Source organism: Dendropsophus ebraccatus, chromosome 3 (genome assembly GCF_027789765.1).
Source record: "Dendropsophus ebraccatus isolate aDenEbr1 chromosome 3, aDenEbr1.pat, whole genome shotgun sequence".
Lineage (NCBI taxonomy): Eukaryota > Metazoa > Chordata > Amphibia > Anura > Hylidae > Dendropsophus > Dendropsophus ebraccatus.
Genome location: NC_091456.1, coordinates 190,498,098 through 190,515,160, shown reverse-complemented (window position 1 = coordinate 190,515,160; position 17,063 = coordinate 190,498,098). Strand labels below are relative to the sequence as shown.

At 49.1% G+C, this 17,063-nt stretch overlaps 1 protein-coding gene across 1 annotated transcript in view; it reads right to left on the bottom strand.

Annotated features, from left to right (window-relative positions):
* Nucleotides 1-633: 633 nt before the first annotated feature.
* Nucleotides 634-17,063, bottom strand: part of LOC138786834 (uncharacterized) — a 28,187-nt gene continuing 11,757 nt past the window's right edge. Inside the window, exon 2 of the mRNA XM_069963902.1 lies at nucleotides 634-1,161. Within this exon, the coding sequence (XP_069820003.1) occupies nucleotides 748-1,128 (381 nt within the window). The 5' untranslated portion in view covers nucleotides 1,129-1,161 and the 3' untranslated portion in view covers nucleotides 634-747. The remainder of the gene's footprint in view (nucleotides 1,162-17,063) is intronic.

The window sequence follows — 17,063 nt, the reverse complement described above, 5'->3', positions numbered from 1 at the left end:
GGGGGGAACACGGGGAAGGGGGCCATTTACTTACATAACACACATTACAAAGTTGTATAACTTTGTAATGTGTGTTATTTTGTGAATAAATGTTTAGCGCCATATATAGGGGTCATATACTCGGACATTAAAAAACTCTACTGTCAGGCAGTACCTAGCCATGTCTGTAAGCGTTGGGACTTTGTGTTTGGTCTCTTTTTTCGAATAGAGAAAAGAACAAATATCATGGAACATGGAGCACAGCTCGGCCGCATGTAACTATATAATAATAACTATATACATAATAAAAAAGTGAGTATATTATATAACTGCTTGTGATCACAACCTGTCGATTTCTTTAAAAAAAATTTCATGTGCCGGCCTGCACTGCTGGAGTGAGGAGCAGATTACTGTTGTACGATTTATACTGTGTTACTGTAACTTGGTTGTTGTTTTAACAATCATATATCTGGGATTTGTACCACTGATGCTATATGCCATGTTACCATTACTGGGAGATGTTTTCTGTATTGTATGCTTTATTATTTCTGACTACTTGTCAATAAGAAAAATCACAACAGGTACGCTGTAAGCATGAGATTGATAGTGATATATTGTCCGCTGGGACTGTGCTGTATATTAGAATTTAGGCTGAATGATTATATAGCTGGAAAACTGACAGGACACAGAACTTATAATATTCCACACAGAATAGTTACAGCCGGTGACTGAGGAGAATGTGTGACTGTTCTCTGCATTTAGTGGTCACTACTCACCTGGGCGGTTACCTGTAGTGATGTCCTCCTTATACTGCTCATCACTGCTGTCATCTGTCTCCTCTTCTTCTTTTGTCTTGTCTGTGGCATTAATATAATTCAGATTCTTCCTTGTATTAATTTCCTCCTTATACTGCTCATCACTGCTGTCATCTGTCTTCTCTTCTTCTTTTATCTTGTCTGTAGCGTTAATATAATTCAGATTCTTCCCTTTATTAACTTCCTCCTTATACTGCTCATCACTGCTCACATCTGTCTCTTCTTCTTCTACTATCTTGTCCATTGCAATATTATGGTTCAGATCCTTCCCTGTAGTGATTTTCTCCTTATATTGCTTATCACTGCTCACATCTGTCTCTTCTTTTACTGTCATATCTGTACAACTAATCTTAATTAGATCTTCCCCCTGATACATAAGATGTGAGAGAAATATTGTAAAAGTCATTAGACAGTAGGAGAAGTCAGGTGGGATGTACAGATCATAGAGAACATCTCCATCTACCTGATCCTGATCCTGTGGGAGAAGAGGACGGGGATATCTCTCTGGTGCTGTTCTCTTACTGGATCTGACTGGAGGGAACACATACAGAGACTGAATTCATTCTTTCCATCCAGATAATACAGAGAGGAGGTGTGTATATAGTCCTGTCTATTACCTGCTGATGGGAGGGGCTGCTGATCCTCCAGCATCACATCCTTGTACTGATCCTTGTGTCCTTCTACATACTCCCACTCCTCCATGGAGAAATAGACCGCCACGTCCTGACACCTTATAGGAACCTGACACACACAATGATCACACAGTCATCCCCCCCACCCCTCCAGTGGTGTTACTGTATAATGTCCCAGCATTCCCAGCAGCCACAGTCTCACCTCTCCACTCAGCAGCTCCACCATCTTGTTGGTGACTTCTAGGATCTTCTCTTCCTCCATTTCCTCATGTATCAGGGGCCCCGGGATTGGGCTCAGGGTTCTTCCCCATCCTTCACACCCAGGGGCCCCACAGCGCCCACTAGAGGACTTCTTCACTACTGTGTAATCCTGTGTATGGAGAGACACATTACTATCACTCCATCCATTCCCAGAATCCCTCACCTCTCCAGTCCTATCCATCTGTTATTCCATAGATAAGAATGATGTCATGATGACATCACTCCCAGAATCCCTCACCTCTCCAGTCCTATCCATCTGTTATTCCATAGATAAGAATGATGTCATGATGACATCACTCCCAGAATCCCTCACCTCTCCAGTCCTATCCATCTGTTATTCCATAGATAAGAATGATGTCATGATGACATCACTCCCAGAATCCCTCACCTCCCCAGTCCTATCCATCTGTTATTCCATAGATAAGAATGATGTCATGATGACATCACTCCCAGAATCCCTCACCTCCCCAGTAAGCAGGAAGAGTATGTGTAGGGTGAGGGTTATTATCCTCTCGGCCATCTTGTCTCTGTCTCTCTCCATGGTTGATGGGTCGGTCTCTTATATAGAAGATATCAGCAAAGGATCCTGGAGAGATGAATAGAAAGTAGAGGATACAATGTATAATAATAATAATGCATAATAATATGTATATGTAGAATACAGAATGGGAATAAAAAGTACAACTTGTCCGGCAAACAACAACAAACTCTTGTCACCAGTTCAGCTGTAGTTTGCTAATAAGCTTCACCAAAACTGGAGACCAGAGTGCTGCTGTCTCTGGAAGTAACTCCGGGAGCGCTTAAAGGGATTATCCAATGTGATCCCCCCATACTGCCCCCCTCCCCCTTAGCACAGCTGGATGCCCCCTCTCCCCTGAACACTGTAAATCTCCTACCTGTCTGGCAGCCAGTGGGCAGATCCCAGGAGGCAGCAGCAGCAGAGCACACTAGCAGGAGGAGGGGGAGGGGCAGGAAGGATTTCCACATGTACCTTGTGTCTGGCCCCTCCTCCTCTCTAGTGATTGGTGCTCAGGAGGCAAGGGGCGGGGCAGTCCAGCAGCAGCCGATAACAAGTCAGGAAGCCGCCTGCAGAGCTGTATAGGAGCCGTGTGCTTCCAGGACCTGCCATGATGTCACAGTCATGTGATCAGTCACATGGAGAAGGAGGAGTCACATGATCAGGGGCGGCTGCTCAGTGTATGGTAGAGCCTAGAATGTATCCTCTCCTTTGAGTTTCTCACTGTAGGGGATACATTCTAGCATCTCCAGTACTGAAATGGCTAGAATGTATCCTCTCCTCTGAGTCTCTCACTATAGGGTATACATTATAGCATGTTCAGTATTGAAATATTTAGAATGTATACTCTCCTCTGAGGGTATACATTCTAGCATGTGTAGCATTGAAATGTCTAGAATATATACCCTCTTAGTACTCAACATGCTAGAATAAATCCCCTATAGTGACTCAGAGGAGAGGATACATTTTAGCCATTTCACTACTGAGCATGCTAAATGTATCCCCTACAGTGAGAAACTCAGAAAGGAGGATACACTCAGAGGAGAGGATACATTCTAGCATGTTCAGTACTGAAGTGTCTAGAATGTATCCTCTCCTCTGAGTTTCTCACTGCAGGGTATACATCCTAGCATGTTTAGGGCTATGTTCACACATAGGGAGGCATTTATTAAGTCCGGCGTTTTTTACGCCGGACGTAAAAATGCCCCCGCGGACTGCCTCTACATAAATCCCGTGCGCGCCGTTGCGCACCGCCGAAAACCTACGCCAGCTGAGGACTGGAGTAGGTTTTCGGCGTACATTTTGGCGGAACGGATGATAAATCGCGCGGACTCTGAGTCCGCGCCCTCCATTCCGCCCACTCTCCACCCCTTTTCCGCCCCCTGGCGTACTCGGCGGAAAGTGCCGATTTGCGAATATTTTATTCGCAAATCCGCCATGTTTGCTTAAAAAAAGACGCAAATCAGCACTTTCTGCCGAAAATCATCCATTCGCCGGATGATACATGTGGCCCATAGTATTTCGGTCATTCTTTCTTCAACCAAAACCGAGTGCTGTGTTTTATGTGTGAACATAGCCTAGTAATGTAAAGTCCATCGAGTATCCTCTCCTCTGAGAGGGCATCTCCACCAGGTGTACCCTCTCCTCTGAGAGGGCATCTCCACTAGGTGTATCCTCTCCTCTAAGAGGGCATACATTCTAGCAAGTGCAGTTTTGAAAGGTCTAGACCACAGGTGTCAGACTTCATCCCTCGGCTGTTACAGACTACATTTTCCTTCATGCCTTACTTGTCCAGACATGGTGGGAATTGTAGTTCTGCAACTGCTGGAGGGCCTGAGTCTGACATCTCTGGTCTAGAATGTTCTCTTTTCTAACTGCAGGGTATACAGTCTAGTATGTATCCTCTCCTCTGAGCGTATCCTCTCTTCTGAGCTTCTCCCTGAGCGGGTCATATTATACAGCATGATTAATAGGTGAAAGCGAGCGGCGATGTTTTAGGTCAGTGCTCGCTTCCCCTTTGTTCCCTGCACATTTTCTGTGTTATTACACACACAGACAGTGACTGGGGGAACTGCGGGCAGCTGCGGGAGGGGCAGCCCAAAAAATCCTTAGATTGTTCAAGCTGCCCATTGTAGACAGCAGCACTATCGTGATCTGGATTACTCGACCAGTTTGAAGACCACAATCAGCTGATAACATGGATTATTACACCAAATGATTATCAGACGTAACGGCCAGGAAACCTTTGGTGTAATACACCATTGTCTGTACAAGGAACAGGACTGGTGTGTGGGGTCTGTATACAGGGGAGAGGACTGGTGTGTGTGGGGTCTGTATACAGGGGAGAGGACTGGTGTGTGTGGGGTCTGTATACAGGGGGAGAGGACTGGTGTGTGTGGTCTGTCTACAGGGGGAGAAGACTGGTGTGTGTGGTCTGTATACAGGGGGAGAGGACTGGTGTGTGTGGTCTGTCTACAGGGGGAGAAGACTGGTGTGTGTGGTCTGTATACAGGGGGAGAGGACTGGTGTGTGGGGTCTGTATACAGGGAGGAGAGGACCGGTGTGTGGGGTCTGTATACAGGACTGGTGTGGGGGGGGGGGCTGTATACAGGGGGAGAGGACTGGTGTGTGTGGTCTGTATACAGGGGGAGAGGACTGGTGTGTGGGGTCTTTATACAGGGGGAGAGGACTGGTGTGTGGGGTTTGTATACAGGGGGAGAGGACTGGTGTGTGTGTGTGTTCTGTATACAGGGGGAGAGGACTGGTGTGTGGGGTCTGTATACAGGGGGAGAGGACTGGTGTGTGTGGAGTCTGCATACAGGGGGAGAGGACTGGTGTGTGGTCTGTATACAGGGGAGAGGACTGGTGTGTGGGGTCTGTATACAGGGGAGAGGACTGGTGTGTGGGGTCTGTATACAGGGAAGAGGACTGGTGTGTGTGGTCTGTATACAGGGGAGAGGACTGGTGTGTGGGGTCTGTATACAGGGGAGAAGACTGGCGTGTGTGGGGTCTGTATACAGGGGAGAGGACTGGTGTGTGGGGTCTGTATACAGGGGAGAGGACTGGTGTGTGGGGTCTGTATACAGGGGAGAAGACTGGCGTGCGTGGGGTCTGTATACAGGGGAGAGGACTGGTGTGTGGGGTCTGTATACAGGGGGAGAGGACTGGTGTGTGGGGGTCTGTATACAGGGGAGAGGACTGGTGTGTGGGGTCTGTATACAGGGGAGAGGACTGGTGTGTGTAGTCTGTATACAGGGGGAGAGGACTGGTGTGTGGGGTCTGTATACAAGGGGAGAGGACTGGTGTGTGTGGGGTCTGTATACAGGGGAGAGGACTGGTGTGTGTGGGGTCTGTATACAGGGGGAGAGGACTGGTGTTTGTGGAGTCTGCATACAGGGGGAGAGGACTGGTGTGTGGTCTGTATACAGGGGAGAGGACTGGTGTGTGGGGGGTCTGTGTACAGGGGGAGAGGACTGGTGTGTGTGGTCTGTATACAGGGGAGAGGACTGGTGTGGGGGGGGTCTGTATACAGGGGGAGAGGACTGGTGTGGGGGGGGTCTGTATACAGGGGGAGAGGACTGGTATGTGGGGTCTGTATACAGGGGGAGAGGACTGGTGTGGGGGGGGTCTGTATACAGGGGGAGAGGACTGGTATGTGGGGTCTGTATACGGGGGAGAGGACTGGTGTGGGGGGGGTCTGTATACAGGGGGAGAGGACTGGTATGTGGGGTCTGTATACAGGGGGAGAGGACTGGTGTGTGCGGGGTCTGTATACAGGGGAGAGGACTGGTGTGTGGGGTCTGTATACAGGGGAGAGGACTGGTGTGTGGGGTCTGTATACAGGGGAGAAGACTGGCGTGTGTGGGGTCTGTATACAGGGGAGAGGACTGGTGTGTGGGGTCTGTATACAGGGGGAGAGGACTGGTGTGTGGGGGTCTGTATACAGGGGAGAGGACTGGTGTGTGGGGGTCTGTATACAGGGGAGAGGACTGGTGTGTGGGGTCTGTATACAGGGGAGAGGACTGGTGTGTGTAGTCTGTATACAGGGGGAGAGGACTGGTGTGTGTAGTCTGTATACAGGGGGAGAGGACTGGTGTGTGGGGTCTGTATACAGGGAGAGGACTGGTGTGTAGGGTCTGTATACAGGGGGAGAGGACTGGTGTGTGTGGGGGGTGTATACAGGGGGAGAGGACTGGTGTGTGTGTGGGGTCTGTATACAGGGGGAGAGGACTGGTGTGTGTGGGGTCTTTATAGAGGGGGAGAGGACTGGTGTGTGTGGGGTCTTTATACAGGGAAGAGGACTGGTGTGTGTGGGGTCTGTATACAGGGGAGAGGACTGGTGTGTGTGGGGTCTGTACACAGGGGGAGAGGACTGGTGTGTAGGGTCTGTATACAGGGGGAGAGGACTGGAGTGGGGGGCGGGCTGTATACAGGGAAGAGGACTGGTGTGTAGGGTCTGTATACAGGGGGAGAGGACTGGTGTGTGTGGTCTGCATACAGGGGAGAGGACTGGTGTGTGGGGTCTGTATACAGGGGGAGAGGACTGGTGTGTGTGGGGTCTGTATACAGGGGGAGAGGACTGGTGTGTGGGGGGTCTGTATAGAGGGGGAGAGGACTGGTGTGTGTGGGGTCTTTATACAGGGGAGAGGACTGGTGTGTGTGGGGTCTGTATACAGGGGAGAGGACTAGTGTGGGGGGGTCTGTATACAGGGGAGAGGACTGGTGTGGGGGGGTCTGTATACAGGGGAGAGGACTGGTGTGGGGGGGGTGTATACAGGGTGAGAGGACTGGTGTGGGGGGGGGGTCTGTATACAGGGGAGAGGACTGGTGTGTGGGGTCTGTATACAGGGGGAGAGGACTGGTGTGTGTGGGGTCTGTATACAGGGGAGAGGACTGGTGTGTGTGGGGTCTGTATACAGGAAAGAGGACTGGTGTGTGTGTGTGGGGGGGTCTGTATACGGGGGAGAGGACTGGTGTGAGTCTGTATACAGGGGGAGAGGACTGGTGTGTGTGTGGGGGGGTCTGTATACAGGGGGAGAGGACTAGTGTGTGGGGTCTGTATACAGGGGGAGAGGGGACCAGTGTGGGGTGTCTGTGTACAGGGGTTCTCTCCCCCTGTATACAGACCCCACACACCAGTCCTCTCCCCTGTATACAAACCCCACATACCAGTCCTCTCCCCCTGTATACAGACCCCCCCCCCCCACACCAGTCCTCTCCCCCTGTATACAGACCCCCCCACACACAAGTCCTCTCCCCCTGTATACAGACCCCACACACACGCCTGTACTCTCCCCTATATACAGACCCCACACACCAGTCCTCTCCCCCTGTATACAGACCCCACACACCAGTCCTCTCCCCTGTATACAGACCCCACACACCAGTCCTCTCCCCCTGTATACAGACCCCATGTACCAGTCCTCTCCCCTGTATACAGACCCCACATACCAGTCCTCTCCCCCTGTATACAGACCCCACATACCAGTCCTCTCCCCCTGTATACAGACTCCACACACCGGTCCTCTCCCCTGTATACAGACTCCACACACTAGTCCTCTCCCCCTGTATACAGACCCCCCCCCCCACACCAGTCCTCTCCCCCTGTATACAGACCCCCCCCCACACCAGTCCTCTCCCCCTGTATACAGACCTCACACACCAGTCCTCTCCCCCCTGTATACAGACCTCACACACCAGTCCTCTCCCCCTGTATACAGACCCCACACACCAGTCCTCTCCCCCTGTATACAGACCCCCCACACCAGTGCTCCCCCCTGTATACAGACCCCACACACACCAGTCCTCTCCTCCTGTATACAGACCCCACACACACCAGTCCTCTCCCCCTGTATACAGACCCCCCACACACCAGTCCTCTCCCCCTGTATACAGACCATACACCAGTCCTCTCCCCCTGTATACAGACCCCCCACACCAGTCCTCTCCCCTGTATACAGACCCCACACACCAGTCCTCTCCCCTGTATACAGACTACACACACCAGTCCTTTCCCCCTGTATATAGACCCCCCACACACCAGTCCTCTCCCCCTGTATATAGATCCCCCACACACCAGTCATCTCCCCTGTATACAGACCCCACACACCAGTTCTCTCCCTCTGTATACAGACCCCACACACCAGTCCGCTCCCGCTGTATACAGACTCCACACACACCAGTCCTCTCCCCCTGTATACAGACCCCACACACCAGTCCTTTCCCCCTGTATACAGACCCCACACACACCAGTCCTCTCCCCCTGTATACAGACCCCACACACCAGTCCTCTCCCCTGTATACAGACCCCACACACCAGTCCTCTCCCCTGTATACAGACCCCACACACCAGTCCTCTCCCCCTGTATACAGACCCCACACACCAGTCCTTTCCCCCTGTATACAGACCCCACACACACCAGTCCTCTCCCCCTGTATACAGACCCCACACACCAGTCCTCTCCCCTGTATACAGACCCCACACACCAGTCCTCTCCCCTGTATACAGACCCCACACACCAGTCCTCTCCCCCTGTATACAGACCCCACACACCAGTCCTCTCCCCCTGTATACAGACCCCACACAACAGTCCTCTCCCCCTGTATACCCCTCCATGCTACTATGGATATTGCAGCTTCCTTCACTCTGTTTCTGCACAGTGAATGGTGCAGCAGCTCACTACTTCCTACTTCCGGTCGAGGCCCCGCCCCTCCTGGTGACATCACACCTCAAAGGAGAGGATACATTCTAGCATCTACCCTCAGTGTATGCAGGACTCTGCTGTGCTGGATGAGCTGAAGTGATGTGTGTGCAGCAGAGCTGTGTGTGTGTGATGTGTGTGGAGCAGAGCTGTGTATGTGTGTGTTATATATGCCTGCAGCAGAGCCCTGTGTGTAATGTACATGTAGCTGAGCTGTATATGTGTAATGTACATGTAGCTGAGCTGTATATGTGTAATGTACATGTAGCTGAGCTGTATGTGTGTAATGTACATGTAGCTGAGCTGTATGTGTGTAATATACATGTAGCTGAGCTGTATATGTGTGTAATGTACATGTAGCTGAGCTGTATATGTGTAATGTACATGTAGCTGAGCTGTATATGTGTGTAATGTATATGTAGCTGAGCTGTATATGTGTGTAATGTACATGTAGCTGAGCTGTATGTGTGTAATGTACATGTAGCTGAGCTGTATGTGTGTAATGTACATGTAGCTGAGCTGTATATGTGTGTAATGTACATGTAGCTGAGCTGTATATGTGTAATGTGCATGTAGCTGAGCTGTATGTGTGTAATGTACATGTAGCTGAGCTGTATATGTGTGTAATGTACATGTAGCTGAGCTGTATGTGTGTGTAATGTACATGTAGCTGAGCTGTGTGTGTGTAATGTACATGTAGCTGAGCTGTATGTGTGTAATGTACATGTAGCTGAGCTGTATGTGTGTAATGTACATGTAGGTGAGCTGTATATATGTGTAATGTACATGTAGCTGAGCTGTATATGTGTAATGTACATGTAGCTGAGCTGTATGTGTGTAATGTACATGTAGCTGAGCTGTATATGTGTAATGTACATGTAGCTGAGCTGTATATATGTGTAATGTACATGTAGCTGAGCTGTATATATGTGTAATGTACATGTAGCTGAGCTGTATATGTGTAATGTACATGTAGCTGAGCTGTATGTGTGTAATGTACATGTAGCTGAGCTGTATATGTGTAATGTACATGTAGCTGAGCTCTATACTGTATCTAACTCAGTGAGATCCGGACTCGCGTCTATGCCCACAGTGGAGGCTAGTAGAAAGGAGCAAAGCTGATTGTAGTCAAACCAGGACAGGGTTCTATCAGGACACTGTGTCGGTAGATCAGGCAAGGTTGGGATCCCTGTGGATGTCAGAATGTGGTGTAAACCGGGAAAATCCCCTGCCCGCCAGACCAGAAATGAGGAATGCGTTACACCTGGTTAGCGAACAGGGGAGTCATAGGTCGCGGTCGGTGGGAGAGTCCATGCTTAGTCACCCAAAGGTCCCACACGCAAAACGTATGTTTGGCTAGGTACGGCCACCCCTGCACAGAGTCTTGATCAGTCTTTATAAGCCAGGGCGCCGTGGCCAGAGTCATGGGAGCTATAGCGTCTTCAAGAGTCACCCATCGCTTTGTAGCTTGATTCTGAGTCCAGTTATTCTAGAGATGACAGCCGCGGCATGATATAGTGGTAAGTCAGGCAGTCCTGTCTCACCCGGGACTTGTGTTTAGTAAGAAGTTTGACACTCATTCTAGCCCTAGCGTTGCCCCACACGTATCTAACAAAGGCACGCTGAAGCTGTTTAAAGTAGCTAGTTGGAACGTGGATCTGCATGGTCTGAAAGACATAAAGAAAGCACGGCAACACATCCATTTTAAGGACATTCATCCGACCAAACCAGGAGAGGAAGGTACGAGGATAAGATTGGAGCATATTTACGGTTTTCCCCTGCAGTGGGCGGTAATTCAGTGGAAACAGCAACTCCAAGCGTGAAGGGATCTGGACCCCCAGATAGGTAATACTCTTCTGCCACTTGAAAGAGAAATTCTCTTGCAGCAGTGAGACTTCCTGAGGAATCAAAGAAATATTGAGGCCCTCTGTTTTAGAGGGGTTCACCTTAAAGTAGCTGAGTCTGCCAAACCACTCAAACTCCTTTAAAACCGATGGAAAGGTCATATGCGGACGTGTAACGTAAAGGAGCAAATCATCGGCGTATAGCGCCAGTTTATGATGCTCTCCCTTGACCTCCAGACCTGTCACCTCAGGGTTCTTACGCAACACAATGGCAAGATGTTCTATTGTGATGAAATAAAGCAGAGGCGACAGGGGGCACCCCTGCCTCATGCCATTTCTTATTAGAAAGTCCTCCGACAGGGATCCGTTGGCCCTAACCCTGGCTGAGGGGGAAGAATAAAGGGCCATAATTCTTGTGATGAAGTCGGATCCCAGTCCAAGCTGGGTCAGGGATGCTACCAGAAATTTCCATCGGACCATGTAGAAGGCCTTTTCCGCGTCGACAGATAGAAGACAAGACCTAGTGGCAGTGGTACCCGCGTGGGCTATTAGCGAAATGGCGCGCAGGGTGTTATCCTGTCCCTCCCTGCCTGGGACAAATCCAACTTGATCGTAGTTTATAACCTGAGAGATAACCATGTTCAGTCTAGTAGCCAGGACCTTAGAGTATAACTTAATTTCACAGTTGATGAGTGAGATGGGTCTGTAGCTACTACACTAAAAGGGGGTCCTTCCCTGGCTTGGGTAGGACCACAATATGGGCCTCCAGGGCTTGCTTTAGGAACCCACTGGTCGCCGAGATGGAGTTAAACACCTTAGTCATAAAGGGAAGTAAATGCTCCTTAAACACTTTAAAGAACACGGCCGTATACCCGTCCGGGCCCGAACTCTTCCCATTTTTCAATGAAGATAGAGCCGCTCCTAACTCCCCTTCACTAAAATGCGCGTCTAGGCTGTCCTTGGCCTCCTGATATACTACCGGCAAAGCTGTTGCCTCAACATATTCCCGTATTTTCTCTTCTAACGAGTGGGAGGGGAGATCAGCTCAATGTCCAACTAAGGAATACAGAAAAAGAGCTGAAAACAAAAAGGTAGGCGCTCCCTGGGTGAATCTGTATAGATAAGGGTAATGTACAAAGACGGTGAGGATTGCACTCACCTGGTGGGGTTGCGCTAAGAGCACAACACCTGCAATAGCGTAGATATAATATTGTCCTCAATGCAGCCGCTCCCGGAGCCCGAGACAGGATGCCTCACGTCAAGGGTTCAAGTCAATGTGAAAATAGTGCAAAGGAAGGCAGTGTGTCACTTGTAGTGCGCTCTTCCAAGGAGCTAATATGGCGCAAGGAGGCTGAAGTGGAAGTCCGTTATCGTAGAAAAAGTTTTATTTGCATATAGGCAACGCGTTTCAAGGCTACAGTGCCTCTTTTTCAAGCCAAAATAAATATGCATGTACATGGTAAAATCCTGAAAATTATTTAAAGGAGAGAAGCGTGCCAAAAAGAGGGACGGGGGCGGAGACCACCCATCACCGTCATATTATGACGTGTATCAGCTTCTCGGAGAGAGCAAGTAAAGTCATTAAAACAATTATTTCTCGATCTATATATAAAAGGACAGACTAATAAATGACGTATAAATAATGTAAAAGAACCAGTATAAAAGTGTAAAACCATACATATATAGAACAATGAGTGGTCACATGACTATCACATGATCGCGTTATGAGAAGATGAATGAATAAAACATAAAAATGTATACACAAAAAGGCACAAATATACACAAGTAATCTGAGATATTCTAAAATATGTGAATGTGTGAATATTCTCAAAAAATGAGTGAAGTTTCGTAACTGACGCATGCGCAGAAATGATCTTTCTGAGGTTTGAGTGCGCAGCTAGCGCATGCGTGCAAATTAGAATCAGTAAATTCATATCTGGGGGGGGGGGCGGCTGGTGGTTACATATTAATTTCATATGCCTCATTGAGACCTCTAGGTGTCAAGGTGTCTAGCTTGAAAATCCAGTACATTTCCCTTCTTTTAAGATTTTGGAAACGTTGTTTGGCATCTGTGGGAATGTGATCAATAAGGCAAATCCGAAAGTTATCAAAGGAACAATTATGTGTTATAGAGGCATGTTTAGATACACTATGATTTTGAAGTATTTTATCATCAATCTGGCGTAGTTTGCTGGGTGCAATAATATTCTTAAGGGTCCTCGCACGACGGAACAGGAGTTTAGGTCTTTGTGGGATGCACTGCTCGATGTAAGGATCACTAAGTAGAATATTCCAATGCTTCTGTAAGATGTTCTCAAGTTTCTTCCGATTGTTATTGTATGTAGTCAGGAAGCAAGTACTGAATTTATCATTGGTAGAAGAGCATGTAATTTGTTTTTTTTCGGGTGTAGGCATTCCGATTGGGTAAGTGTTCTCGCTCTTTTACATGCTGCCGTGACTATACTTTTAGGATAGCCTTTTGCAATGAATCTAAGAGGTTAAAATGAAGGGTCAACACTGCAAATATTGACTTGCTGGATTAACTCATTCTTACTGTCAGTATAAGCTTTTGTTATAGAAAAATAATTGCAATCATATTATGAGTATGTGATAAAAACATCTGACAAACACACATAAAGACCAGAGGGCAGAAGATCATGTGTAAATATAATATTTGTGTCATTCTCAAAACAAATGACTGTACTATTGGGAGAGAGCACAGGGGGGCTATATACTACAGGGGGAGAGCGCACAGGGTGCTATATACTCAGGGCCGGCCTTAGGGTAGATGGCACCCTGTGCAAAACTTTCTTTTGGCGCCCCCCCCCCCCCCCCCCGCCTCTGCTGATACCCCCTAATAGTGACATAAACTAAATATTACAGCCTCCCACCCCCCCCAGACAACCCCCACTGCCCCCCGCTGACTGTTATATATGTGACCTTTTTATCACTTTTTGAATTTTTTTTCTGGGATGTGATTTCACAAAAAATCTGTAAATTTGGACTTCAGGATATCAGGGTATGCTGGGGGTAATAGTTATGCACTGTTTTGGCTGTTGGGGTATGTTGGGGGTAGTAGTTATGCACTGTTTCAGCTGTTGGGGTATGCATGGGGTAGTAGTTATGCACTGTTTAGCTGTTGGGGTATGCTGGGGCAGTAGTTATGCACTGTTTAGCTGTTGGGGTATTCTGGGGGTAATAGTTATGCACTGTTTTGGCTGTTGGGGTATGTTGGGAGTAGTAGTTATGCACTGTTTTGGCTGTTGGGGTATGCTGGGGGCAGTAGTTATGCACTGTTTAGCTTTTGGGGTATATTGGGGGTAGTAGTTATGCACTGTAGCTGTTGGGGTATGCTGGGAATAGTAGTTATGCACTGTTTAGCTGTTGGGGTATGTTGGGGGCAGTAGTTATGCACTGTTTCAGCTGTTTGGGTATGCATGGGGTAGTAGTTATGCACTGTTTAGCTGTTGGGGTATGCTGGGGCAGTAGTTATGCACTGTTTAGCTGTTGGGGTATGCTGGGGTAATAGTTATGCACTGTTTTGGCTGTTGGGGTATGTTGGGAGTAGTAGTTATGCACTGTTTTGTCTGTTGGGGTATGTTGGGGGTAGTAGTTATGCACTGTTTCAGCTGTTGGGGTATGCTGGGGGCAGTAGTTATGCACTGTTTTGGCTGTTGGGATATGCTGGGTGCAGTAGTTATGCACTGTTTAGCTGTTGGGGTATGCTGGGGGCAGTAGTTATGCACTGTTTCAGCTGTTGGGGTATGCTGGGGATAGTAGTTATGCACTGTTTAGCTGTTGGGGTATGCTGGGGATAGTAGTTATGCACTGTTTTAGCTGTTGGGGTATGCTGGGGATAGTAGTTATGCACTGTTTTAGCTGTTGGGGTATGCTGGGGATAGTAGTTATGCACTGTTTTAGCTGTTGGGGTATGCTGGGGATAGTAGTTATGCACTGTTTTAGCTGTTGGGGTATGCTGGGGATAGTAGTTATGCACTGTTTAGCTGTTATACTGTTAGGCAAGGAGAGAAGAGATGCCAGTGTCTGTATATATACTGTGACAGTGCATGTATACACAGCAGCAGGGTCAGAACAGTGTACATGAAGTATATTGCCACAGTGTATACAGACTATACAGAGAGAGAGAAAAAGAAGATAGAATATACACAGATAGATAGGAGATAGATAGATAGATAGATAGATAGGAGATATATAGATAGATAGGAGATAGATAGGAGATAGATAGATAGATAGATAGATAGATAGATAGGAGATAGATAGATAGAAGAAGAAGCATCAGGCTTACAGCAGGGGCACAGGATGCGAGACGCTGCAGGAATTGCTGAGGAGCATGGAGGAGGCACAGGGCTTGGCAGAGGTTACAGGTCATCACACTGATGGGGAAGCACGGCCTGTGCTAAAATGGTCAGCTTACACACACAGTCCGGCACACAGTTGAGCAGGCTGCATTGTGGCAATGAGTGAGTGAGTATCCCACCCGCGGTGGGCGCCGGGGGCGGGGCTTGTCGGCGAGGGGCGGAGCTTACCTGGACGTACTCGGAACATTAATTTGCCAGTCCCTAGTCTGGCTTCAGGAGCGCCCCAAACCAAGCACTATGCAGGGAGGGCAGGCGACCAGCTAGGGGGGCGCTTTGGCAGACAGACAGAACGTCTGTCTGCCAGACAGTTAGGTGTGCAACCATCTGCCAGAGCGCCCCCCAGCGGGCTAGGAGTGATGCGCCCTGTGCAAGCACACAGGTCGCACACCCCTAAGGCCGGCCCTGTATATACTACAGGGGGAGAGTGCACAGGGGGCTATATACTACGGGGGAGAGCACACGGGGGGCTATATACTATAGGTGGACAGCACACGGGGCTAAATACTACTGGGGGAGAGCGCACAGGGATGCTGTATACTACTATGGAGAGCGCGACGGAGGGGACAGGTTATGGACTGCCTTGTACGTCATGGTCAACAATTTAAAGTGAATACAGGAGATGGTTAGGGCCTGAATGTGTGGTTTAAAAGACAGGGCAGAGTCAGAGGTGACCCCAAGGCAAGCAGACTTGAGGGACATTGGACAAAGTGCAGCCATTGACTGTGATTAACAGATTAGACGGCAGGGTGGAGCGAAGTGAGGGAAAAATAATTAGTTTTGTTTTGTCCATGCTGAGCTTTAGAAAGCGGGAGAAGGAAGAAAGATATGGCCGATAGACACGCTGGAATCCTGGATAGCAAAGAGGTGACAACCGGCCCAGAGGTAGATCTGAGTGTCATCGGTGTAGAGGTGGTACCTGAAGCCGTGGGATTCTATGATATGTCCCAGGCCAGAGGTATAGATGGAGAAGAGGAGAGGCAAGAGTACAGAGCTTTGGGGGACACCAACAGTGGGGGGACAAGGAGAGGAGGTGGTGTGGGACCGGAGACACTAAATGTGCGGTTGGAGAGGTAAGAGGAGATCCAGGAGAAGGCTGAGCAAGTGACGGCGAGGGGTGAAAGAATTTGTAGGAGAGAATGGTCAACTGTGTCGAAGACAGAAGATACTGGCGACAGAAGACAGAGTATTGGTGTGAGGCTTAGGCAGTTAGGTCATTGGCCATTTTGGTAAGGGCAGTTTCTGTGGAGTGGTGGGGGTGGAAGCCGGATTGCAGGGAGTCAAAAAGCGAGTTGGATGAAAAGTGGGAGGATAGATCAGGATAGGCAAGGATGTCAAACCTAGGCCCTCCAGGTGTTGCAAAACTACAAGACCCATCATGCCTGGACAGCCAAAGGTTTAGCTTTGGCTGTTCAGGCATGATGGGAACCGTAGGTTTAAAACAGCTGGAGGGCCTGAGTTTGACATGTGTGGATCATGGTAAACATGAGATTGGCAAATTCTCCACTGGCGCCCTGTGCTCTTTACAGATGAGACCAGGTTCACACTGAGCACATGTGACAGACGTGACAGAGTCTGGAGATGCCATGGAGAGCGATCTGCTGTCTGCAACATCCTTCAGCACAAGCAGTTTGGCAGTGGGTCATTAAATGAAGAGCGGGCGGAGTATGAGGCAGAGCTAGTACATGCCTCGCCGAAGCCTACCTCGGGAATCCGGGCCATGTGCTGACCGGCGTTATGCCGTGTATGGAGGCCGGGAGCCGGTACTGATCGGGGGCTTGATGTGGCGTTCTGCCTGGGGGGGAGGGGGTAAGCTGTCACCTGGGTAAGCTGTCACCTGGGTGGTAACACCCTCCCCAGCTCTTTACTGTCTGCCGGGTGGCAGGGCCTCTCCTATGGAACGTTCTTTTGTAACGCTGCTGGATGCCACAGCTGTGA